This window comes from Crocodylus siamensis, chromosome 4 (genome assembly GCF_052110815.1).
Source record: "Crocodylus siamensis isolate JL-2025a chromosome 4, ASM5211081v1, whole genome shotgun sequence".
Taxonomy (NCBI): Eukaryota; Metazoa; Chordata; order Crocodylia; family Crocodylidae; genus Crocodylus; species Crocodylus siamensis.
In genome coordinates, this window is record NC_143398.1 from 209,770,005 (window position 1) to 209,797,076 (window position 27,072).

General features: G+C 45.3%; 1 protein-coding gene across 1 annotated transcript in view; it reads left to right on the forward strand.

Annotated features, from left to right (window-relative positions):
* The window catches only part of LOC149867529 (sodium channel protein type 2 subunit alpha-like), a 133,180-nt gene that overhangs the window by 15,271 nt on the left and 90,837 nt on the right, over positions 1-27,072 (forward strand). The window contains exon 2 of the mRNA XM_090045593.1: positions 17,403-17,719. Within this exon, the coding sequence (XP_089901719.1) occupies positions 17,453-17,719 (267 nt within the window). The 5' untranslated portion in view covers positions 17,403-17,452. The remainder of the gene's footprint in view (positions 1-17,402; positions 17,720-27,072) is intronic.

Sequence of the window (27,072 nt, forward strand, 5' to 3'; positions counted from 1 at the left end):
CCATTAAGTCTCTCTCCCCTTGACTGCCTTCTACTCTAACTCAAAGCACCTCAGAGTGCCCCTCCTCTGACCTCTTGCTAATTGACGAGGATGTGTATTCCTCCTTGATATAGAGTGCCATGCCCCCACCTCTCCTTCCTATCCTGTCCCTCCTGTACAACCTATAGCCCTTGACAGTCACCGCCCAGTCATGCGTAGAGTCCCACGACGTTTCCGTGATCCCACTATGTCCGGGCTAGTGTCAGCCATCAGGAGGGTGAGTTCCTCCTGCTTGTTTCCCATGCTACAAGCATTTGTGTAGAGGCATTTGAGGCCTCCTGTGGATGTGTACTGCCCCCCTAGTCCCAGCAATGCCCTGGCCCCCATTGCTTACCTGTTTGCTCATTTCGCTCTTTGGTCTGGGCTGGGCTGTAGTTTTGGTTGTTGTTTGGTCTGGCAGTCTGATGTTTCCTCCACCCCCATCTTCCCCTTCCCTCCATGAGCCTAGTTTAAAGCCCGCCAGAGGAGGTCCGCCAACCTAGAAGAGAACACGCTTCCTTTAGGGGAGCATGTCCAACATGACATCCGAGCATGTCTCTCGTCATGATGTGCCAGTCACGGCTGAGGAAGCCAAAGCCCGCCTCGAAGCACCATTCCTGTAGCCATCAGTTGGTCTCCGCGATGCACGTTTCATGCCGTCTGCCTCATCCACTCACTGGCAGGATAGAAAAGAAAACCACCTGTGCGCCCATCTCTCTCCGCACATGCCCCAGAGCGTGGTAGTCCTCCATCAGGCGATCGGGGTGCTCCTGGCCGCATCATTAGTGCCCACATGGACTAGGACCATGGGGTAGTAATCGGTGGGCCGGATTACGGTCTGGAGCATCCCTTTCACATCCTGAATCCTCGCTCCGGGTAGGCAGTAGACCTCATGTGCCGAGGGGTTCCGGCAACAGATGGGGCCCTCCGTACCTCTCAGGATGGAGTCGCCAATGATGATCACGTGATGCTTCCTCCTTCTGGCCTGCTTGTCTCCTTCAGCTTGCTCAGGACGCGGTGAGCATGGAGTTGCCTCCGCCCTGGTTTCATCCTCTCCTTCCTCCTCCTCCAGGGCTGCCAGGGCCTCATACCTGTTCTCCTAGGAATAAGATAGAAAATAAGGACAAAATCAAAAGAAGTAAGAAAAGAGCCAGAAATAAATGTTAATTCAATGAGAAGAACGGTAGAAGATATCCTGCAACAACCTCAATGGATGAAGACTGTGATTAGGATGGTGTAAATAGATGATTTAAAATCTAATGACCAAGATATATGTAGTTTAAAACTTTTAAAACTAGAAGTTGCAAAAAGAAAAAGCCACTGACAAAGAAATGCTTAAAAATACATGACACAAGAGGAATAGGACATCTGCATTTTCCATCTGACCTGGAGTGGACATCCTTTTCTCCTTCTGTTTAAAAATAGTGTGTCCTGTGCAGGGTGCCTGAAATTATCTTGGGAAGAGACTGCAACATTCCTGTTACAAGGAATATATTTGCCTTATTATCATAATTAAGCTCGATACCTCCCTTAACTGTCTAATAACCTTTAAGACTTCTTTTCTTCAGTTAAAAACTTCAGTTAAAAAAAGTAATAAATAGGATTCTAGAAACTTCCAAACATTTCCTGAGAAGCTTCATAATTCTGAATAATTAATCTATAAATAACTAGTACATTATCCTACTTTTCCTTAGATTCTTTAATCATGGAGTGGAGACATGTAGCAATGTGATTGGAGAGCAGAGACCAGTCTCCTCTCAATTTACATTTGCCTGTTTTGATCTGTTCTGAGAATTTAAGAGAAACATTGGACATAGACATAAAAATGGGAAAGCCTTACACAAACTTCATTTTGTGAAGAGAAACATTTCTAACCCATACCCATAATCTTTTGTGTTCTACATCCTTCCCAGTGAAGTGCCCTCTTCTACTTATAACAAGACATCCAAGTGACTAGATCTGGAGAACAGTCAAAGCCCAGAAACATAAAGGTAAGATTCATTTTTCCTTCTCCATAAGGAAAATATTTTCTTTACCTATTTTCTGGGTTACTACCATAAAGAATATGAGTCAGGTATTCAATATATAGTCCTTATTGATATCTTACCAGAAGACTGTGTGTTATTGGGGCATCTATTCAAGTTATTTTCCCATAGGTCAACTTAGGGGACTGGTCTATGCAAGAGGCAAGGATTTCTTAGGGTTATATCTTTTACTGGAAAGACTGACCTAGACATTTTAGTGCTTGAAGATATCTGGAAACAATTAATTCTGTGGTAAGTTGCTCAACTATATTAACCAAGTTCAGGATACAGAAATTTAACAGAGTGAGAAATGGTGGGTCAGAGTTGGAGTTGGGGGGGGGGAGGGGGCGGTGGAGGAGGTATCTCCTTTGTGTAGTGAACATCTTGTGGTCTGTCCTTATCTGCTTAGACCTTTTCTCCACCTTGAAATCTGTCTCCTATACTTCACACAGTCACACTATGAAGGTTTTTCATGACTTCTCAAAGTGCAGATTAATGGAATCCTTCAAAGAGGAAGTATATCTAATATCACCTTGTCAATTCCATGTTGCATCTTTTTAGGGGACCTAAAGGAACAAAGTCAGGGTCAACAAATTTTCCAGTCACATTCCAGATCCTTGCCAGCTTTCATTTGATCAGTCTGGTACTGCAAAGAGAAAACATAAGAGTTTCACCCAAACCTCATCATCTGTTTTTTCCAAGAGTCTTTCTCAAAGCAAAGGTTTTTGGCAGGTGGACTTTTGGGATAAATGAGGCACAAAAGCTAATACAGGTAGTGGGGTAAGAATCCATTGTTCCTGTTTAGACAATATATAACACAATCCAGTCTGTGGATGATTTCTTGGTCTGTAATTCCCATTCAAATTGGTGTTTAAAGGTTTGTTGTTTAAGAACAGCTACTCAGAGGTCAGCAGTGGAACGTCCAGGGCGGTTCAAGTGTTCTGCCATAAGCTTGTGCGTCTTTCGGGAACTAATGTTCATTTATTCTTACATGTAGGGATTTGCCTGTCCAATGTAGACAGCAGAGGGGCACTATAAGCACCTGATATGACATGGATAGAGTAGGTGAATGTTATAATCCAGGTTATGTGGTCCAGTGATGATGTGGTCTGTATTGATGAGGGGGCACAGCTTGAATCTGGGTCTGTTGCAAGGCCTGGTGCCTCAGTGAGAATAAGAGTTAAGTGACTTGTTGCTTGAGAAACTGTTTGAGGTTGGGAGGAGGCGGGGGACACACACTATCTGTAAGACAGGACAGGTTGTGCTCCATGGATACCTTGAAACAGTTATCATTGCCCAAGGAGGGTCAGAAGCCATCAGTGATGCATCCAAGGTGTTCAAGCTCGCGGCTATAGGTGACAACCAGAGAGACTCTGTTGTCCTTGTTTTTGGGTTGGTCTTGTAGCAGGTTGGAACAAAGTTGGAGTCTGGCTTTGTTGATTTAAGTAGCTATAGCTTTAAGATTGTATTGCATTTGTAGGAATTCCTGCTCCAAATACTTTAGGGCTAGGGGCAGACATTACACATAATCAATTTAAGTGTTCAGGAACTGGTTTAAACTGTAACAGAACATATGTTCATTGCACATCAACCAGTTTGAGAATGGCTAAAGACAGTTTGAGAGAAATCTGGTTAAATGTAGTATCAGACTTGACTGATTTGGCTCAAACCAGTTTATGCAATGTCTGTCGCAGATCCCTTGCTGGTTTAAGATAAATTGGAGATCCCCAGCATGCTCTTGGGCTGGGCAGGGCTCTCTACTCCACAGCAGGGCTGGCCTCTCCCCTCTGCTCTCTGGCCAGAGCAGGGGCAGGGTGTTGCCAGACACTGGGCTGCCATGGCAAATTTCTCCCCCTGTCCCCTCCACTGGCAAACCCTGGGGACCACAGCTACTGTTTGCCAGCCCTAGTCATACCTCCATGGCTTACCTGCAAACAGGCAGGGACGGAGTTAATCATTCCCTCTGTCCCCTCTCTTCCTCAGGATGCCTGGGTGTTAGGTGCAGTCTCTGTGGCTTGCACAGTGGTCCCAGAGCAGGGGAGAAAAGCAATCAGATCTATGTGCAGATCCAAGCCCTGCTGCAGCTCTGAGCCCAGAGCTAAGACTTGCAGAACAAGACTGAGAGGTGGAAAGTGTTGGCAAAGACCTGACAGTGTACACATGCTGGAGATTTAGTTAAGAGAAGTTGCACCAAATGCAGAGAGCTACATTTACATTACAAAGCAGAACATGTGAGCAAACCCTTTCTTAATGTCTGGCTCTAAGGAGACACTCTGTTCTTAGGATTAGTAAAACTAACTCCTCTTTGTGGTTTACATTTTAAATTAAACAAAGTTGTGTATGCTGTGTTTTACTGAGCTGTATCTTATCTTAGGCAAAGATGTTTGGTGGCTCCCTGTTGTATGTATGCTTTAAAAATTGCTGTGTTCAATAGCTTTCTTTAGAGAAAGGACTTTTTCCCTGCTAGCCCTGGCTGGTGCCTGGCCACACCCGCTCTGCTCCAGTAGGGAGGGGTGAGAGCCTTGGAGGGCGTCTCTCTTTCCTCCCCTTTGGCAGTGGCTGGCAGGCATGCTCTAGTGCCCCCCCAGCTTGTGGCTTGAGCCACTCCAGGCATGTGCCTGCATTTCCTGGTTTAACAGAGCATGTCTGTCAAGCTATTAATCAGTTTAAGCTGCACAGCTTAGGCTACCCTGTAAAGAGTGAATCAATTCAGGCTTGGGCTTTTTGAACGTCTGTCCCTAGCATAGGTGTACATCTCCATCAGTGGGATGGGAGCAAATATGGCTGTAATGTAGAACTTGGTTGTAGATGATGGATGCAGTGGTGTGCTTAAGATGAAAACTGGTTATAAGGATATTTGTAGCAGTCAGTGGGTTCCCAATACAATGTGGCAATTGCAAAACTTCACCATGGTATGTAGGAAATACATTTGCTGGGTGAAGAATTCCAGAGTTAGTTTGATGGAAATTGTTAAAATCCTGGTGGAATGTCACTAAAGATTCCTTTCGTGTGTCCAGACAATGAAGATATTCCTTAGGTACATCAGGGGGATGAGAGTGTACATAGTCTAGTTTAGTGATTATGCCACCAAGGGAGGGGAAGGACCAAAATCAGGGTCCTGTCAGGGGGAAGGAATCACAGACCAAGTTACCAGATCCAAAGGAAAATCCAGGGTCAGAGTTCAAGTCACAGACTGAGTCAGGGTTCAGGAATCAGAAGCTGGTGCCGAGTTCAGAGTGAGCTAGAAGTCAGAGCTGAAGTCAGGATATGCCAGAAGCCAGAACCCCCATGGCTCAGCAAAGGCATTTGAGAATGCCTGAGGGCCAAAAGGGAGGTGTATACCCAGTGGAAGGGAGGGGCTATCACCAAGGAGGAATACTCCTCCTTGGCCTGTGAGTGTAGCAGGGCTATTAGGAAAGCCAAGTGGGGGTGGAGCTCAGGCTAGTGACCAGGATTAAAGACAACAAAAAGTCCTTCTTCAAATACACTGTGAGTGAGAAGAGGGCACCGGGTAATGTAGGGCCCCTGCTAGACTCAAATGGTAATCTTGTGGCTACACCAGATGAGAAAGCTGGAATTTTTAACAAGTTCTTTGCCTGTTTTCTTGGACAGGGACCAGGACAGCTCTCCCACCACAGGTAGGCGCAATCTTGGGGATAGCACTGCCAGGCCTCGGGTCTGTGCAGATGTAGTTAGGGATCTTCTGGAAAGGCTGGATGTTTTTAAATCTGCGGGCCCTGATGCCCTACACCCACGGGTGTTGAGAGAGCTGGCAGGGGTCATTGCTGTGCCGTTGGCCCAGCTGTACAAGTGATCGTGGTCCACGGGCCAGGTGCCCGAAGATTGGAAACTAGCTAATGTGGTCCCCATTTATAAGAAAGGGAGAAAGGAGGACCCAGGAAACTATAGGCCCATAAGCCTCTCATCGGTCTTGAGGAAAATCCTTGAAAAAATTATCAAGGATCACATCTATGAGGGGCCAGCAAGGGAGATCATGCCCAGGGGAAATCAACATGGGTTCATCAAAGGCAGGTCCTGCCAGACCAACCTGATGGCCTTTTATGACCAGGTAACCAAATCCCTGGATGATGGTGTCGCCATGGACATAGTCTTTCTGGACTTTAAGAAGGCCTTTGACTTTAAGAAGGCCTTTAATTGATTATATTGGCAAAAACAGCAATTAATGCAATGAAACTAATGATCTCAATAGCACAATGGGCATTATTTTTCTATATATTTTGTTAATTTCTTGCTCTTGTCACCATAATCAAGTAAGATTGATGAAATCTCAGTTATACAAGTGTAAATCAAATAGAGACACAATAGTGTAAAACTGATATCAGATCAGAATTCAGCCATTTTGTTTAATTCCAAATTTTTCCACACTGAGTCCCTATAATGAAAATCATTTGATTCACATTTTACCTTTAAACATACCCTTAAATAATGGAAGGAAAGTTCAAATTCAGCCTGGTGGCTACTGAAACTCCTCAAACTTTTCAGAACTCCTCAGTTCACTCATGACTGGAAGTGGGTGGAATGATAATGAGAGGGAATGTCTACTAGTGGAGTGGTAGGTGGGAAAGAATAACAGTGAGGGGGTGACATGAGCATGGAAAAGAAAGAAGAGGCAAAGCTTTAGGAGACCAGGAACACAGGAAAGCATGGAGCTGTAGGGTTAAGTACAGACAATCAAAAAGCCTGAGGCTGAATCTATTCAATTTGTGTGGGTTAATCTAAGCTGCATATATTGAACCGATAAGCAAGTGAACAGACATTCACTTTTGATTACGGAAATGCAGACACATGTCTGCAGTGGCTCAGGCCAGAAGCCGCGGGGGGGGGGGGGGAAGGGTAGTACAACACACCTCCCTGCTTGGATGGAACAAACAGTTTGGACCTAGGCTAGCTTGCCCACCCTAAGAAGGGGGTTTGCAGGGCAGGTGCAAAGCATCCTGGGATACTGGGAACTATGAATTAACTTGAATCTGGAAGGGATCTGGGACAGAAGTTTATGAAACTGATTTAAACTAAATTGGTGAAGTCTGATACTACATCCATCCAGGTTTATCATAAACCAATTTTAGCCATTTTGAAAGCAGCTTGTGTGCACTGAAGTTCTGTTGTGTTACAGATTTTAATAGGTTTCTGATCACTTATATCAGTTTGTGTGTAGTTTTTGTCCCTAGCCTAGGTGACAGGGGACACAGGAAGGCTACCAACTTTCCACATCTGGCTTCTGATGGATGTTTGAAAATTTGTTTTCACAGGGAGAATTTACCTCAAATGCAGCCAAATATACATCCTGAAAAATAAATGTTATTTCCTCCTTTCTCCATAACTAGTCAGTGCTCCCAGTTTTAGGATGATTCCTATGAGATATACTTCTGCACGTATGGAACAAATAACTATGCAAAGGATGAGCACAAGGGGAATACTGGAATATTTTTCTGTGTGCTGCTTTGTAGCCATTGATGTTACTGAGCTAGAAAGTGTTTTTAGCTATATGGAGTTCTGCCAAGAGTGGTTTCACTTTAAGGATCACAACTCATTTCCCTGAAGACAACATTGCCACTGTCTCTCCACCTTCACCCCATGCGCTCATCCCCCAGACTTTAGTCTGCCTTCATGTCTTTTTCTTTCCACTCTTTCCTTTCATTTTTAATTTCTCCCTCCTTTTGGATTTCTCCACCCTTCTAGACTCCTCTTCACTGTGGAAATGTCCTCCTGCTACTCCCTTCTCCTAACTGGGTTTCTTGCTTTCTGTTTTCCTGGTCAGTATGTCCCAGGAGTTCAGAACTCTTCACATGCTGAGTCAGGATTGAAAGTGTTACATGATACACCATTGCATAAATTCCTCTCAGCACTTTCTACCTCTAGAGCTGCAGAAAGAGATTATTTTAGCTAGGATGCTGCTACTGCTGAAGCTTAGTGAAACAGACTACTACAGCCCCTTTTATCTTAACCTAAGGGGTAATCCCAGTTCTGCTATGTGAACAGACATTTATCAGACTATAAGGTGCAATATTCATTATCACTGATCCCTAAGCAGAAACTTGAGCCCAGGTCTTTGCATCTGAGAAGCTAGTGCTCTATTTAGCTGAGAGCAAGGTTACATAGCCACTTTATAAAGGAGTTGTTCTTGCATTTATTCTAGCAGTAATCAAATATATACCTGCATGCCTATGGTTCAGGTTCACTGAAATGAAAAAGCTCAGGAGTCCACTTCTTCTTAGTATCCAATTGGAGACATAGCTCAAGGCCTAGTGCTCAAGTCCTCACAGGCCACATCCAGATGAGTGAGCATCTGCCTGCTGTAACATCTCAAAGCAGTTTGAGACACCACAAGAGGCACACTGGGAATGAAAAAATGTTCCTCTAAATTTGATACCAAGAAATCCCAATAAGAAAAAAAGTGGAAAAAAAGCATCACAGGGCTTGCTCCAGGAGCAACCAGAGGCTGGGTCCTCTATAGCCATGCTCTGGCACCCAGTCAGAGCACCTCTATGGCTGCCCCATGTCTCTGCTGCTCCAGCATGCTGCCTCAGGGGTTTGTGGGTGTGGGATTTGTGAGAGGGCTTAATAGGGGGCTGCCCCATGTCCACTCCCTCTCCTTCTGTCCCTGTCCCCCCCACCCCATGGCGCACAGCCCCGGGAACTAGCAGCCAGCTGGGCTGTCCAGGCACTTGCAGGCACAGCTCCATGGTGGCGCAGTGCCACCTGACCTGGGGTCTGCACATGGCGAACAGAGCCATTCTAGCCTGTTCTGCTAGCGTGCAGCTTTGGACAGGACCAGAATGGCTCCTGCCACCACGTGGGGTGGAGTGGGGTGGGGTGGGGCTGGGCCAGGCCAGGCTGGCTCCATTTGCCATGTACAGATCCCAGGTCAGGCAGCACCCACTGGGCTGTGCCTCCAGTGGGACATGAGCACCCTGATGGCCCAGCTGGCTGCTGCTGCCAAAACCTTGGGCTGTGCATCACAGGGAGTCAGTGGAGGAGGTGGGCATGTGGTGGCCTCCCCTCAACTCCCTTACCAAACCCCACATCCCTCCCTCCCCCACACACCCACCCATGAACCCCACATGCCCCTCCCCCCACCACATACCCAAACTTAAAACAGGAAACATACTTGGATAGAAATGTGAGCTTATTTGTTACGTTTTGTCCGTCACTGAGGAACAGCACAGGGATTTTTGCCACCCTCCACTGTAACATATGTAGGAACTGGCAAGGGTGGGACCCAGAGCAGTGCTCGGCAGTGCCAGAGCTATCCTGCTTGCTCCTGCACAAGTTATAGTTTTCCATGTCTAGAATTTAATTATTGGAGGTTTGCCTTGAATTTGCCTCCTTCACCCTGCTACACCAGATCTGGGAGGCAGGGGTGTTCAGGCAGCTAGCTCCACTGTCCTCTGCCCCCTGCAACTTCTCTCCCCTGCAGCCCCTTCCTCTCAGACCTACCCTCTCTGAGCACACGAAAGGATAGGCAAATTTGAAAACATTGGCCTACAAATAAACATACCTGTAGTAACCTGCATATAAGGAAATTACTATAGGTACCCATGGACTTAATTCATCCAGAATTGATGCCGTTTCCCTCTTTTGAAACTGCTACAAGTTTTAGCACAAGTCCTCCATAAACATACTTTTAAGAAACACTTTTATAAGTACTTGTATAAAGTACAAACCATGCTTTTTTTTGGACAGTTAACTAATGTAATGTAATATCAAGAAATATATCTAAGACATATCTACAATGGGAAATTTAGTACAATAGGAAAATGCATTACAATAGCAGCAAAAATCAAAGTAGCTGCACTGATGCTAATTCATTAGTAGAATGGGTGCAAGATTTATTATCCTATTGTAATGAAAACTTCTTTTCAGAGAGTGTTTCAGATCTACTGGAAAAATGCTCGATCCCTGTTTACGGTAACATTAAAATTGCTTCTACCAGTGGTTCAGCTGCCACATTCATGGTCTTAGGTGCAATGTGATTTCACATTTCTTACTGCATTGTCAAGCCACTATAGGATTAATAATTAGCATTATAGTGTTATAAAATGAAAATAACCTTATCAAATAAATGGACTATTGCTGCACTAAAGACTGTAGAATGGTGCATTTACACCCTTTAAGACCAACATTATGGACATAATACAACAGATTTAAATCTAAAATGTTCCCTCTGACACTTCTGCCCTGTTTTGTGAGGCCAAATTCCAAAATCTAGATTACTTAAATGCTATGAGTACACACTTTCAGAGTGAGAGTTACAAGTTGGAGGGGAAAAGAAATGTTAGTACAAGTAGTTGAATTTAGATTTTTAGTAGTTTATTACTTCTGCCTTCAATAATTCCTGCATCCTAAATTGAAAACAGTTGAGATGATGACTGGCAACCACTGCCATCTTGCCATTGTGTGGTGACGTATGTGAAACAAGTGAAGCTGTTTGAGAATTATTTTCAATTTTTTTTTCCAATAGAGAGTACAGGTTAAGAAAAAATCTATTTTAAATGAGAAAATGTTAGTTTGTTGACATGTTTTGATTTTTCATTGGGAAAAAATTTGCACGGAATTGTTTTCCTTCAGTTAATCAACCTACAATAAAGTTTTTATTTAGAAGTTCAACAAATGTATTTTGCTAACTGAAAATATATAAATAGTACATTTTCAGGTGTCCAAATATTTTGGAACTTTTCTTGCTACAAAAATGTTTATGTCTATATATTTTGAACATAGGTTTTGGTCCTGATTCAGAGGAAAGCAACTTTCCAAGTGCAAGACTGTCTCATGTGATGAAAATTCCATTTTTTGAGCAAAATTAATTTAAGCTGGTTTTCTAAAATTGACAAACAGCTAATTAGAGCATGAAGAAGCATTTGGACAGGTGGCAGCCCACTGCCATGATGGTGGAGACACAGGGGTGGAGCATGGGACTGCAATGGCCTTGCCTCCCCCAGTTCCCTGCAGGTGGTGACGATGGAGTGGAGTGGGGGGCAAGGCCATTGGAGCTGACCTTGCCCCACTCCACTTGCTCCTTGGAGGTAACAGCTGTGGGGGCGGCATGGGGGGGAGTGGGGTTGGGATGCCATGGGGAGGCTAGGCCACTGGCACTGGCCTCAGCTCCCCTCTCCCCCCCTTCTGTCATTGCTGCCACAGGGCTGATGCAGTGGCAGTGGAGGGGAAGAGCAGACCCAGTGTGGGAGTGAAGGAGCTGTCTTCACACCCATACCCTGCTCCTTGGAGCTGGCAGCACTGTGGGGTGAAGTGGGTCCAGACCCCAAGTGGTGGGGCCCAGAATGAGGCTTGAGGAGAGATGCCTTGTTGGACCTGGTGCTGGCCATGGGTGATGACCTGGTGAGGGGGCTGCGGGTGCTCGACCACCTGGGTGACTGTGATCATCGCCTGCTGGAATTCACCATCCAGCACAAGGTGGCAAAAGCCTACAGCAAGGCAGCAGCCCTAGATTTCAGGAGGGTGGACTTCAATGAGCTAAGGAGAATAGTCGGGGAAGCACTGAGGTCACAGATGGGAAGGGAGCCGGGTGTCCAAGGAGAGTGGTCACTCCTTAAGGAGATGATCCTCCAAGCCCAAAGGGAGGCAATCCCAAAACGAATCAAAGGGAACAGGGGGTCACATAAGTCTCCATGGCTCACCAAAAGCATCCGGGAATGTCTCCTAGCTAAAAGGGAGGCATACACTCAATGGAAGTGAGGGGCCATCAACAGGGAGGACTATACTGCGGTTGCTTGGGGCTGCAGGGGGCGGTCAGGAAGGCCAAGGTGGAGATGGAAGTAGGACTAGCTTCCCGGATCAAGGACAACAAGAAGTCCTTTTTTAAATACATGGGGGGAAAAAGAAGGTTCCGGATAATGTGTGGCCCCTGCAGGACACCCAAGAAAATTTGGTCGTCACACCAGACGACAAAGCTAACATGTTTAACGATTTCTTTGCCTCCATTTTCCTAAGCAGGGACTGGAACAGTCACCCCCCCTCTGGGCCCCCCTTAAGCCCCAGGGGAGGTGCACCTAGGCCAAGGGTTAGTGAGGAACTAGTTATGGAACTTCTGGAAGGACTGGATGTATTCAAGTCAGCTGGTCTGGACAATCTCCACCCTAGAGGACTGAGGGAATTGGCTGAGGTCATTGCAGGACCCCTGGCACGGCTTTACGAGCACTCATGGTGCTCTGGTGTGGTGCCAGAGGACTGGAAGAGGGCCAACGTGGTTCCCATCTTCAAAAACAGAAGGAAGGAGGACCCCGGAAACTATAGGCCAGTTAATCTTACCCTGATCCTGGGCAAGCTTTTTGAGAAAATTATTCTGGCACATGTCCACGAGGAGCCAGCAGTGGAGATTATGCTTAGGGGCAACCAACACAGGTTCATTAACGGCAGGTCCTGTCAGACCAACCTGGTGGCCTTCTATGATCAGATCACCAAATACTTGAATGCAGGGGTAGCAGTGGACATAGTCTTCCTGGACTTTCAGAAGGCCTTCGACACTGTCTCTCACCCTGTTCTCGTTAAGAAACTGAAGGACTGTACTGTCAACACCTACACGGTCAAATGGGTTGACAACTGGCTGGAGGGCCGCACCCAGAGAGTGATAGTGGATGGGTCATTTTCGACTTGGAGGGATATGGGCAGTGGGGTTCTGTAGGGCTCGGTCCTCGGGCCCGCATTGTTCAACATCTTCATCAGTGACTTGGATGAGGGGTAAAAAGCACCCTGCTCATATTTGCTGATGACACTAAGATGTGGGGGGATGTGGGCACACTAGAAGGGAGGAATAGGCTACAATGGGACCTAGACAGGTTACAGGGGTGAGGAGATGAGAATAGAATGGGATTGAACACTGAGAAGTGCAAAGTGATGCACCTGGGGAGGAACAACCGGCACCATACCTACAGGTTGGGGAACTCCTTTCTTGTCAGGACAGAGGCCGAAAAGGATCTTGGAGTCATCATTGATGCCAAGATGAACATGGGCCGGCAGTGTGGAAATGCAGTCAGGAAGGCCAACCATACCTTGTCATGCATCCACAGATGCATCTCAAGCAGATCCAAGGGGGTGATACTTCCCCTCTATGTGGCACTGGTCCAGTTCTAGGTGCTGCACTTCAAGAGGGATGTGGACATGGAGAGGGTCCAGAGGGCCACTCACATGATCAGGTGGCAGCAGGGCAGGCCCTATAAGGACAGGCTATGAGACCTGAACCTGTTCAGCCTCCATAAGAGAAAGCTGAGGGGGGATCTATTGGCCTGTTCCAAACTAGTCAGAGGGGACCAGCAGGCATTGGGGGAGTCCCTGTTCTCCTGAGCACTACCAGGAGCAACTAGAAATAGCGGTCACAAGCTGCCAGAGGGTAAATTCAGATTAGACATCAGGAGGCACTACTTCACTGTCAGGGCAGCTAGGATCTGGAACCAACTTCCAAGCCAAGTGGTTCTGGCTCCTACTTTGGGGGTCTTTAAGACAAGGCTTGACAATCACCTTGCTGGGGTTATTTGACCCCAGTACTCTTTCCTGCCATGGCAAGGGGTTGGACTTGATGATCTGCTCAGGTCCCTTCCAACCCTACTAACTGTGAAACTATGCCCATCACATGCTCTGTAGGTTTTGGCTACCTATGGACCTCTAATCCAGTGGCTAGGGGTTGTGGCAGGGCAGATTTGTGTGAGGGGTCTGCTCAATGGATAACACCATGGCGGACTCAGTGTCCCACCTCCTGCCTCACCCCCCCCCCCACACACACCCAGCTTCCGCCGGGGTTTTTAAATCTCCCACAGCAGCATTCACAGGTGATGTCATCAGCCAGCTGCTGCCCAGCTTGATTGACAGCTGCTTGAAGAGCCAGCACAATGCCGGCTTGCACAGCTCCTTTCCTGTCCCAGCCTGCCTCCTGGGTAAGTTTTCTGTGGTGCTGGGGTCCCTGGGCCCTCCTCCATGAGCATTGAGGTCTGTCCCCAGTGCTTCTGGCCCCTAAGGGTGGCCCCGGCCACAACAGGATGGTTTGCCCAGATACTGGGGTGTATCAGTGCTAACACCAGGCTTGAGAGTCATCCTTGTCACAGAATTCTAGAAGGAAGGCAGTCCATAATGAACACCAGGATGACTGTCAAAAAATGGAGAACAGAGTTAGGGTAATGACTCATCCTTGTTTGATCCCAGCTCAACTGACAAATGTATCTGTCTCCAATCCACTAAATAGAAAGGTTGCAGCCATCAGGTTGTGGAGAAGCCTCAGGATCTTGATGTACTTCTCCGGACATCCAGATCTGGCCAGTAATTTCCACAAGGCTTTGCAGTTGATGGACTCAAAGGCTTTAGTGAGGCTGATGAAGGCTATATTCAGATCCTGGTGTTGTTTCCCAATCCTTTTCTTGGACCTGGCAGGCAACAAAAATCATGTCAATTGCCCCATGGGATGGTCTGAAACCACACTGAGATGCTGGGAGGACTTCCTCAGCAAGAGTTAGAAGATGGTTTAGAAGGATGCAGGATTGGATTTTACCTGTTGTGAAAAAAGGGCAGTACCTTAAAAGTTCCCACACACACTCATCTCCATTTTTGAGGTTGGCTACCATGTTGGCATTCTTCAAGTCCCCAGGGATCCTTTAATTGTTCCAAATGTATAGAATAAAATCATGGTGTCTCAGTACCAGTTCCTTACTGCCTGCCTTTTAGATTTTAGCATTTATATCATTCTTCCAGCAGCTTTGTTGTATCCTTGATAGCACGCTTGTCTCCTTCTAGGATAGGGGGATATGGGGACTAGCAAGGGAGTCCTTTTCAGGGTGTTGGGGGATGGATTCAATGATAGTAGACTCACAGTTCAGGAGTACCTCAAAGTGATTTTTCCATCTAATTAGCATAGATTCATTGTCTTTGAGGAGCAGTCATCTTGTAATCACAGGAAAGTACAACCATGGGAAATTGGGCTGTAGATGCCCTTCATGGCCTGGAAAAACCTATGCATATCATATTTGTCAGCATAGAGCTTGATCTCTTTGGCTTTATCTTGCCACCATTGGTTTTTGAGTTCTTGGAACCTCCTCTGAGCTTTAGCTTTGAGGAGCTAATGCATCTCCTTTTTCTGCAGACGTAAGATGTAATCTTGCCAAGTAGATTTAATCTTTCTTGTCTGGTCAAGGTCAGCTTAGATTGATGGCACACTCAGTCTTGGTGTTGACAGGTGGTAAATCCAATAGATTCAGCACAAGCAACATGGACAGGGGCTTTAAATCCCTACCAGAGTTCCTCAGTGTTGCCTTGATTTGTGGACAGGGCATAGAGCTTTCCATTGAGACCCCACTGGAGATCCTTACCAACTTTTGGGTCTTGAAGATGTTTGGTGTTGAGAGTCCTTCACATTGCTTTTGGTTGTTTTTGGTAGTTTGGAGCAAGCTGGATGTTCACAGTGGATCTGACAAGATGGTCCTCTGCTTCTACATGTCCCTGATGAAAAATCCTGTTGCCTCATATGTAGGGCCCCCTTTTCATATTGCATAATATGTGTAACTACCTGGTTAACAGCACAATTAATTTAGGCCAGCTACATGTGCAAAGTAACTAATATGCCTAAAAAAGGTCCAACCAGCTATAAAGTAGAAGCTGGAAAATGTGCAATAACTTTATACCTGGTTTCCATCCAGCATTACTTTGCATGTTGCCTTGTCCCCACAACCGGGAACCCCATCAGCTGACAGGTCTTCCAGATGTGGGGGTGCCCAGGACTCTCAGACATGGAACTGTTCCCATGGGCTACTGCTGCTGGGAGTCCCTTCAACTTAAGAAACTACCAGCCACCATGGTGCCCACACAGGCTGCCATGCCTGGGATCCATCAGCTGATCAGAGCTCCCAGCTGGGGGTGCAGGGGGGGAGGTGGCATGTGCACCCCTGTGGCTGGAAGCCCCATCAGCTGACAGGGCTCCTAGTGCCCCTATGTCTAGGAGACCACAACTACTAATACTACTGCTACTTTCTTCCTCCTCCTACTTCTTTTTCTTTCTTCTTCTTGTGTCGTGGCTAAGATTGTTGATGAGGTATTTAACAGAATTCACAGGAGAATTTGACAGGGCCTAGATCTGGGCACTTCTGCTATGTCCTCAGTTGCAGTCCCCCAGTTGCAGGGGCGCATAGAGCACCCCTGCAGCTGGGGCACTGTCTCAGCTGGAGTCTCAGTGCTGGGAGCCCTGCTGGGAGCTCCCATAACTGGGAGCTCAGGTCAGCTGATGGGGCTCCCAGCCATCGGGGCACATGGTGTGCCTTTCAACTGGAAGACCCATCAGCTGAAGGGGCTCCCAGAGGAGCTTCTTTCTTGCCAGTACAGGAGGAATCTGGAGTCAGGCTCCCCCTGCACTGGCAAAAAGGCATGATGGGATCTGATTCATGATCCCGCAATCATCATGAATCAAGTGATTCTCCTGCCATGTACTATACAATTAGCTAGTTAACTGAACAATTACTTTAGACCAGCTACATGTGCAAAGTAATTATCATGCTATGTGGCATGGCAGGAGGCACAATTGTGTGGATCATGCATCAGATCCCATTGCACTTTTATCTACACATGTAGGTAGGACTGTAGGAGGCACATATTTTTGGTTCATAAAGTACAAGTGGTTTGGCAAACGTTGTGGGTCCCAATCTACTCAAATGATCAAAATAATCCTTACTAAGGTAGACCACCAATAGGAAAGTATTTGTATAGTAATCAGTTTGCTATTAAATTAGCTCAATTATTGCCAAACAGCTTTCATTATAAATGACCCGTTTAAAAAGAATGCTTAAGGTTATAAAGTTCAATTATTGAGAATCTTAAGAATTGATGTTTAACAAATAAACATATAACCCACTGATTGTCAAACAGGGTGAGCAACACCATAGGGTGCCATAGATCCTTTTAAGGTTGTGGTGGTGTGCTCTCCAGTATCAGCACTATTAGATGTGGAAACACCTAGACATGATTCACATGGTTTAGAAAAAGGAATAAGGATTCTTAGTTCCAAAGACATTCTACCCTGTTGTCATGTTTCATAGTTCTTTGCAACAAAATTATTATTTTATTATTTTTCTGTAATTGAAAAATGTGTTAAAGCTAAGAGCTAGCATTTTCCAAGGTGTCTTGAGTCTAATGAGGGGGTGGGACCACTGAAGGACTATAAAAGGCCTAGAGTCTAAAAGGCTGAGGACCACCGTCCATTAATACAATAAAGTTTTAGAGAGTATTTTAGAGAGCAGAACTTTGTATTTGTTGTTATATAAATTATAAAGAGTTATTTGGTTTTCGGTTTATTTTGGGGTGGGAGGTTCTCATTTACAGTTTTCCTAAAATCTCTGCATTTTTCTTTCCTAGGAAATTCTTATGCAAGAGGCTAAACGTAATTAAATTTGCAGGATGAAAAGATGGCACAGGCACTTCTGGTACCACCAGGACCTGACAGCTTTCGCTATTTTACTAGAGAGTCTCTCGCAGCTATTGAAAAACGTTCTGCAGAAGAAAAAGCTAAAAAGCCCAAACAAGAACATACAGATGATGATGATGAAAATGGCCCAAAGCCAAACAGTGATTTGGAAGCAGGCAAGACACTTCCATTTATTTATGGTGACATACCTCCAGGAATGGTGTCTGAGCCCCTGGAGGACCTGGACCCATACTATATCAATAAAAAAGTGAGTATTTATTAAGAATGTAGTGAGATGTCTGAGGTGACAGATTAGTAAAATACTTCAGAGAAATGGAATGAGTTTTTTTCTATTTTTTTCCCTTTGTGAAAGCAATGTACTATGTTATTTCCATTATTTTTCAACCTTTAATCTAATTGTACCTTACAATATTTTATCGTTGGAAAATTTCTGAAAGCTAAGTTTCTGCATTACTTCATCAACTACTAATAAAAAATGCTAAGAGATTTTAATCACTGTATTTTTAGAACATTCAAGCCGCAAAATCTACATTGAAAGGCCACTGGCTTGACTAATCTAACTCATGCCTGTTTTACAATGTAGATTCATTGGATTTAGTTGCCACTCCTAATGTACACAAGTGGGGAGAGTATTGAGCTGGAAAAATCCTGTATGTTTACACAGCAGAAAGTTCAAAACAATATAATTTATGAAAAATAAAATGTTGCAAAAGGATTCTATGATAGAGAAGGTTTTAGGTAACAGGTAGTTACTATTGTTTATCCTTCATAGGCAAAGATGACTGCATTCAGCAGTGGGGAAGAAGAGAGAAAAAAAATGGGAAAGAAGTGGAGAGGAAGAAAAGAGAAAAGAAGGCAAAAGGAGAAAAGAGAGAGGAGGGAGGTGGAGGCTAGGTCGGGTGGGTACATAGGTGATTTATAAGCCCAATCTTTGAACAATCTGCTGCAGCAGAGGCAGAAAAGTGATGAGGACTGGGTACAAGAGGTTTTTGTTTTCCTGACCATGTATTTCTTCATTGCATCTGCCGTGCATTTGTTTGAAAGCCGTTCTGGATTGATGACTTCCAGGATGGATGGTTGTGAGCGATTTGCTCCCACAACTCTGGGTGGATGCTGAAACTCTTTAGGGACTCCTTTAGGGTGCCCTTGTACTGCTTCTTTGGTGCATCATAACAGCGTACTCCATTTGACAGTTCACTGTAGAAGATTTTCTTCAGCAGGCGAGTGTCAGGCATTCTTGAAAGGTGGCTGGCATAGCTAAGATGTGCTGGTTTCAGTAGAGTGTGAATACTAAGGAGAGCTGATCTTCCAAGCACCTCAGTCTTCATAATCTTGTCCTGCCACTTGATCTTTAGTATCTTTCACAGGCAGCACAGATGGAAGTGGTTTAGTTTCTTGACATGACACTGGTCCAGGTTTCGCAGGTGTAAAGGAGGGTTGGGAGAATGATGGCTTTATATACCTTCAGTTTCATTGACATTCTAATGCCTCTGTGGTCCCAAACTGACTAATGGAGTCTGCCAAAGGCCACACTAGCTTTTGCTAGTCTCGTGTTGGCTTAGTCGTTGATGTGGAAAGCACAGGAAAGCGTGCTTCTTAGATAGACAAACTTGTCAACCATCAACAGGTAGTTACTAATCCAACTGAAACGGTCCAGTGACCATACTAATTTTAATGGAACAAAACTTCATTTCATCATGCCCCTTACTTGTACATGTCTGCACAGTGTTGTGAAAGACCTGAAAAAGAAATTGACCAAGGAGTGCGGTGGTTCCAGAGCAGTTGCTTGCTGCATATAAAACAGCCCGGCACAGGACCATGTGAGGCGGAGACAGGAACAAGAGGCGACTTGGAGAGAGAGAGCAGGGAGAGGGTTGCAGAGTTGGGGAGTTTCAAGAGCTTGGTCCAGTGTGTTGGAGGAGGCTGGATGAAGGAAGGAAGCAGGGAATCAATGGAGGATTTCCCAGAAAAGAAATAGAAGTGCCAGAAAGGGAGAAGCTGTGAGAAGCAGAGGTGGGGTGGATACTCCAGAGAAAAAAAGAAAAGAACAAGAGAGTAAGCAACAAAAAATGAACAAACCTGCTGAGAGTTCTTAGTTTTGATTTTTATATCATTGATGATACTGACTGTTCTTAAAGAGGTCTGATTGGAAACTAGGAAGAACACAGGAAAAATAAATTTAAAAAAAAGGAAAAGGAAACTGAAAGTAAAAACTTTGGGACAATTCAAGAACGAGTTCAAAAGTGAGTTTGATTATGTTGTATATCAATAAAGAAGAAATAGCATTAAAAGTGTACAAAAAAAGGGAAGACTTTTATAAAAATAGTTATGAGTGTAAAAGTACCTGAAAGATAATAAAAAGAATAGTTCAGCTGCATATGACTGTGGTTTGAGTAATATTCTTAATTCATGCATCGGACAAGAAAGGCATCAGATAGGTGAGTCACCGCTAGAAACTGAGAGATTGCCAGTGACCTACAGCAGAAATAATATCTCCTGACTAATAACATCAAAATTAATAAAGATGTGGCAGGCGAGAGTCGGAACCAACACAAGAGGTGATAGGCAAGGCAGTCAGTGAAAACATCACAGTGGTGCATTGGCTGGAAACTGAATGACAACCACAGCAAGACAGATAACATGGAGATGCAACCCAGCACCATGGGTTGCACCGAACCACTTCAACAAACCTTGCATTTGATGGGCCAGCTATTCCAGCAGCAACAACAGCAAGCGGCTCATCAATCGCTCTTGAGGAACCATGGCTCCAACAACAAGCATGAACACAGAGAAATCAAGCCCAATTAAAAGTTCCAAAAATGACACCCCTAGATGACCCGGAATCATTGTTGGAGAGCTTTGAGAGAGTTACATTGTCTTCAGTCTTAAATTGGAGCCAATGTGCAGGTGAACTGGCCGTGCTCCTGATAGGAAAAGCCCAAGCTGTGTACTGCGCTATGCCATGGGGCAAAGCCATCGATTATGACAAGGTGAAGAAAGAAATTATGTACCGATTGGACATCAATCCAGAAAGATATTGGCAAGCATTCTGGATGAGAAAGAAGAACAAAGGAATCCCAAGGATCTTGCTTCAACATTTGACAGACCTGTTAGAAAAGTAGTTGAAACTACAAGAGGTGTTCACAGTAGAATTATGTGATCAGATTTTACTGGAACAGTTCCTATTAGAGCTGGATGAGAGTATTCAAAGGGGGGTGCATTGCCACCATCCAAAGTCTTCAGCAGAAGCTCTGTGGCTTGCAAAGGATTTGGACAGTGCACAGGGAGAAAGATACCGAGAGCACAGCCCAAGGGAGTACTGAATCCTACAACTCAAGAAACAGAACTGAAAGAAGCACAGGAGGGATGATGATCTACAATTGTGTGTTTCCGATATGGTCAAGTGGGACACATGGCCTGAGAGTGTAACAGGTTCCCACATCAGATGCAGTGGATGAGAGCTGGCATTTGACAGCAGGATGCCCAGGAATGAGCTCAGGGATAGTGGGACAGTAGAGGTAATAGACATTGGGAAGGTCAAATGCGAAGGTCCAAAAGAAAAACCCATGGTGTGGACCTGTGTTGGAGGGGAAAAAATCCAAGCCATTGTAGATACTGGGTGTGCACAGACCCTGATTTGGGCAGATGTGGCTCCATGCAGGTAGGCCCCAAAGGCAGACATAATATGAATGGTTTGTATGCATGGACAACCTTTGATGTATCCAAGAAGAAAATATATGGTGGAAGTACTTGTCAAGCTAAGAGAGATGCCCATGGGTCTAGTAAAAGATCTCCCTTACCCAATGATATTGGGCTGAGATTGGACTGAAATTTATCATGTATTAGACACCATAAGAGCACTGGAGGGTCTGCTAGGAGAAGAAGAAGAAATCCCAAAGGATGTAGGCTGATTTGATATGGAGAGTTTATCGAGCAGCATCCATTTTAGAGAGGCACAACAGAGAGAAGATCTGTTCCAGTCCATCATCTAGTTGGAATTGGCCAAGTGAGATGAGCAGGTAATATGTCCTGAGCAGTATTGGGTTAGTCCTAGATATGAGCTAAGGAGGGGCCTGTTGTATTAGATAAAAGGACAACAAGATGAACTAGTGGTCCCACAACTGTTGATTCCCCAAGCCTACTAAGGCCCACTATTGTGGCTGGCATGTACACATCCCTTGGGAGGACATATGTGAACATCTAAGACAGAAGCTAGACTTACCAAATGGTGTTTCTGGCCCTGATTATATGAGTGAGTGGAAGATTTCTGTTGGGCCTGCCCAAATTGCCAGCGAGTAAGTTTACAAAAACCTCCTTGGGCACCTTACAAACTGTGCCCATAATGGAGGAGCCCTTCTCTTGAATAGCCTTATATATAGTTGGACCATTACCAAAAAGTTCAGTGGGACACCAATTTATATTGGTCCTGATTGATTATGCTACTAGATTTCCGGAAGCGATACCTCTATGCACAGTCACAGGACCTTGAGTAGCAGAGGAACTGATCAACTGGGTATCTCGGGTTGGCATACCCAGAGAAATAATTACAAACCAAGGGATGAGCTTCATGTTACACGTGATGCACAGCTTGTGTCAAGTATTAAAAATACGGCACTTATAGACATCTGTGTATCTCCCTCAAACTAATGGGTTGGTAGAAAGGTTTAATGGGATGCTGAAAAGTATGCTGAGAAGTTGTGCACAAGAGGAGCCCAGTAAATGGGACTTATTAATACCACCGTTACTGTTTGCGGTAAGGGAGGCCCCACAATCCTCCATAGGATTCTCCCCATTCGAATTAGTTTACAGACAACCATGAAGTTTGTTGGATGTAGTTTGAGAGAGTTGGGAGAAAGGAGGAACCCAAGGGATCCAACCTACCGAATATGTTCAGAAATTAAGGAGACGGTTACAACAAGTGGGAGAAGTAGCTTGTGACCATCTTAGGGAAGCCCAAGAAAAGCAAAAGGCTAATTATGACAAAGGGATGTGAGAATGTGAATTATGTGAAGGGCAAAAAGTGTTAGTTATGCTTCCTTGAGCTACTAGTAAGTTCTTAATATATTGGCAGGGACCATGTGAACTAATCAGGTGAGTGGGTCCTGTTGATTATGAAATACTCCATCCGGGATTCAAAAAAGAAAAACAAATCTTTCATGTCAATCTATTAAAACCATGGAATGAACCTGAGGGCTTATTGGCAACTCCACTGAGAGAGCACCCAGATGTTAGATCGACACCAAAGAGTGTACAAAGCCCTAACAAGGAAGTAAGCTTGGGGTCCCAACTGAATGTAAGACAAAAAGAACAGTTAAAACTCCTAGTGAAAGAGTTCAGCAATGTGTTTAATGAAAACCCAGGCCGTGTTCAGGGAATAAGTCACAGTATTGTTACATCTGAGGGACAGGTGGTAAGAGAAAAGTGGAGAAGGATTCCCTACCATCGATATGAAGTAATCAAGATGGAGATAGATAAGATGTTGGCCCAGGGAGTAATAACCAAGTCCTGTAGTCCTTGGTGGAGCCCACTGGTAGTGGTGCCCAAACAAGAAGGTACTTTGCGATTATGCGTAGATCTCAGGAAATTGAACGCGATTTTGAAGTTCGATGCTTTTCCCATGTCCCAAGTAAGTGAGTTGTTAGAGTTGGATGGGCAAAATTCATATCCACTTTAGATCTGACCAAAGGTTACTGGCAAATTCCTGTGAGGAGGGAGGATCAAGCACAATAAGCTTTTGGCACCCCTTGGGGGTTGTATGAATTTAAACCTATGCTGTTCGGACTCCATGGGGCTGCAGCAACATTTCAACGTCTAGTTGACTGGGTCTTAGCCCCACTCCAAAGATACACTGCAGTGTACATAGATTATATCATTATTTATACCAATGAATGGGAAGAATATTTAGAAGCTCTTCGAGTGGTACTCCGAGAATTATGGTTAACCAGCCTTATGGGGAACCCAGGAAAGTGCACAGTAGGCAAAGCTGAAACAAAACATCTCAGCTACATGGAAGCCAAGCCTGTATTCATCCTTTGACAGATAAGATAGAGGCTATTCAAAACTACTCGCCACCACAAACAAGGAAACAAATGTGAGTCTTCCTCGGATTGGCCAATTGTTATTGGTGGTTTATTCTGCATTTTCCCCTATCACCTGTGCTAGCAGGAAACTCCAACCCCAGGAACAAAGGTACACCACAATTGAGAGAGAACGTCTTGTGATTAAGTTGGGGGTGGAGTACTTTCATTATTACCTCATAGGACAAAAGTTTATATTAGTAACTGATCATGCACCTTTGAAATGGCTAAAGACCACACAGACAGACAATGCTTGGATCACTCGGTAGGCACTCACCTTACAACCCTTTCACTTTGATATAGAATTTAGGCCTGGATGAGCTTCTGGCATGGCTGATTTCCTTTCATGATGTCGTCAAGAACCACGCTTCCCAATGAAATCCGAGACCCTTGCCACTGAACGTCAAGCTGGTAATGTGAACCCCAAGGTATTAAAAAAGAAATTGAGCCAGGAGTGCAGCGGTTCTGGAGCAGCTGCTTGCTGCATATAAAAGATCCTGGCATGGGACCATGTGAGGCGGAGGCAGAGATGGGAGAAGGGTCAGAAAAATGATGGCTTTATAGACCTTTAGTTTCATTGACATTCTAATGCCTCTGTGGTCCCAAACTGACTAATGGAGTCTGCCAAAGGCCACATTAGCTTTTGCTAGTCTTGCCTTGGCTTTGTCATCGATGTGGGAAGCACAGGAGAGCTTGTTTCCTAGATAGACAAACTTGTTGACCATCAACAGGTAGTTACTAATCCAACTAAAATGGTCCAGTGACCATACTAATTTTAATGGAACAAAACTTCATTTCATCATGCTCCTTACTTGTACAGCTCTGCACAGTGTTGTGAAAGACCTGAAAAAGAAATTGAGCAAGGAGTGTGGCGGTTCCAGAGCAGTTGCTTGCTGCATATAAAAGAGCCTGGCATGGGACTGTGTGAGGCAGAGGCGGAGATGGGAGCAAGAGGCGTCTCAGAAAGAGAGAGCAGGGAGAGGGTTGCATAGTCAGGGAGCTTCGAGAGCTTGGTCCAGTGTGTTGGAGGAGGCTGGAAGAAGAAAGGAATCAGGGAATCAACGAAGGATTTCCTGGAGAAGAAATAGAGGTGCGAGAAAGGGAGAAGCTGTGAGAAGCAGCTAATAAAGACGTGGCAGGTGAGAGTCGGAACCGATGCAAGAGGTGATAGGCAAGGCAGTCAGCAAAAACATGACAAGTGTCTGTCTACATCCTGGCCCACATTAAAAAATGATAAAGTGAACTGCTGAGTATGCAGGCAGCAAGAGACAAACTTACTAATTCCTACTTAGCTGTCCATAGGAGGATCTGGGATTTTTGAAAAGGGTGTAGATGGTGTGGTGCATCATCACATACAAAAAAATACATTTTTTCCTAGTTAAAAAAAACTAGAAGCTCTGCTAACATGCTGGGGGCCTGGTGCTTTATTATTCTATTTAAGATTGAAGCAAAAACAAGTATATCTTTATTGGAATGTGCATAAATTTGCTATATCACATACATCATGTATAAAACATAACAAACTAGACAAAAAATCATCAAAAGAGGTTGTTCATTAATCCTGTAGTCATTAAAATTAAATCTACATCTATTTTTCAGCTTTATAAAGCACAATCTAGCATTCCTGAGTATCGTGACGATGCATCCAGTGGTTCACAGGAAGTTATTTCCACACCTGAGTTAATATTTTTTGCTACAGTGAAAAATGCTCTGCAGGGTTGTAAAACAGGAGCTAACCATAAGTAACTAACAGCAGAATTAATTACAGGAGAAAGGATAGCTTGATTAGTGCAATATCAAAACCACACCTCTGGAATGAAGGATTTAGAAGACGTCTGGTAGATTATAGTGAATCATGAAGTCAATTGACTCCCTCAATGCTGCCTGAATAGAAATGCTGCTGCTGCCACCAGGCAGTTGGTTTCAAACTTTGGGTGGACTAGGAATTAAAGGTGGGAGGGTTACAACTGCTTTTTCCTTCCCGTCTCCCCCACTCCACCCCTGCAGCTATCTTCAACTGGCAGTTTGTGGTAGGTCTTGAAAAGGGAAGTGAAAACATAAAGGAAGAACCTTCCTTATGTAAATGGCAGCATAAAAGAAATAAAAAAGATACTTGTATGGTAAATGGACAATCAGTAGTGTATTTATATTTTTTTAAAGCATGTACAAGCGACTCTGACCATTCATGGGGGATACGTTCTTGTATCCCCCGCGAATGGCAAAATCCGCCAATAAGGCACCGCATTCATGAACACTGTCTGCGTTCATGAATGCAATGTCCCTGGGTGGCTGAGGGGGTGGGGGGCATGGCTGTTCTGGTGACAGTGGGAGTGTCGCTGCAGCAGTGGGAGCTCAGTGGTGGGGGCAGCAGGAGCCCAGCGGTGGCAAGCACAGAGCTCCTGAGTAGCTCCTTTATGTATATTTACAAAGCAGGTTCAGCATTTGCGAATACTGGAAACCATGAATGCCGAACCCGTGAATAGTGACACACACTCAGGAAATAGGTTTCCTGTAATCCTCTCGAATCAGTTACCATGCGCCATTAACAACATAATTGTGTGGTCTTCTCCCTTGCTTCCGCATTGTGGCAGGGCACTGTTGATGCCTGCCACTTTAAGACTGGAGCCAAGCAGCCAGAAGTTGCTTGATTGCTGGCCATTTTAGATTTTTGGCTGCCCATATAAACAGATCAGTTTCCTGCTGTCGGGCCAGGCAGTAGCATAACAACCTGGAGGTAAGGGCAGGAGCTGTAGGGGATGGATTGGAGGTTCCTAGTCCTGGGCATGACCAAAAACTGTACCCTGCCAGGAGTGGGTGGCCTGGTGGGGCTCTCAGTGGTGTGGGAGCCCCTAGGAAATGCCAGGCCAGTTATCAGCCCGGTGAAAGGCAGGTAAGGGCATCTTAACCCTAACCCTCACCTTCAGGTGGGTTGTGCAACATTGGAGGTAGTTGGGGGCGAGGCATGGATATGGCCACCTAAGCCCATGCAGGGTGAGAGACTCCGAGAGACCCTGAGGAGGGAGATTGGGGGGCCAGGCACGACTGCAGCCACCTGAGTCTTGTGGGGGGTGCAAGACCCTGAGAGACCTTGAGGAGGAACAGTGGGGGCCAGGCTGAGGCCACCTGAGTCCTGTGGGGGGTGCAAGACCCTGAGAGACCTTGAGGAGGGAGAGTGGAGGCCAGGCACAGCTATGGCCACCTGAGCCTAGTGGGGTGCAAAACCCTGAGGAGGGAGAGTGGGGGCCAGGTAGGTCTACGGCCACCTGAGCCCACCCAGGAGTGAAGCCCCGTCACCCCAAGTGAGGGGGCAGTGAGGAGCCCCAAGTGAAGGGAGCAGAGATGAGTAGCCCTAAGCAAGGGGGCAGTGTGAAGCTGTGAGGAGGAGGTGTGGAGCCCCGAGTGAAGGGGGAAGAGATGAGTAGCCCCAAGTGAAGGGGGCAGAAATGAGGATCCCAGTGAGGGGGCGGAGATCTGGAGCCCTGAGTGAGGGGAGTAGACCTAAGGTATGTCTCTGGACACCTAA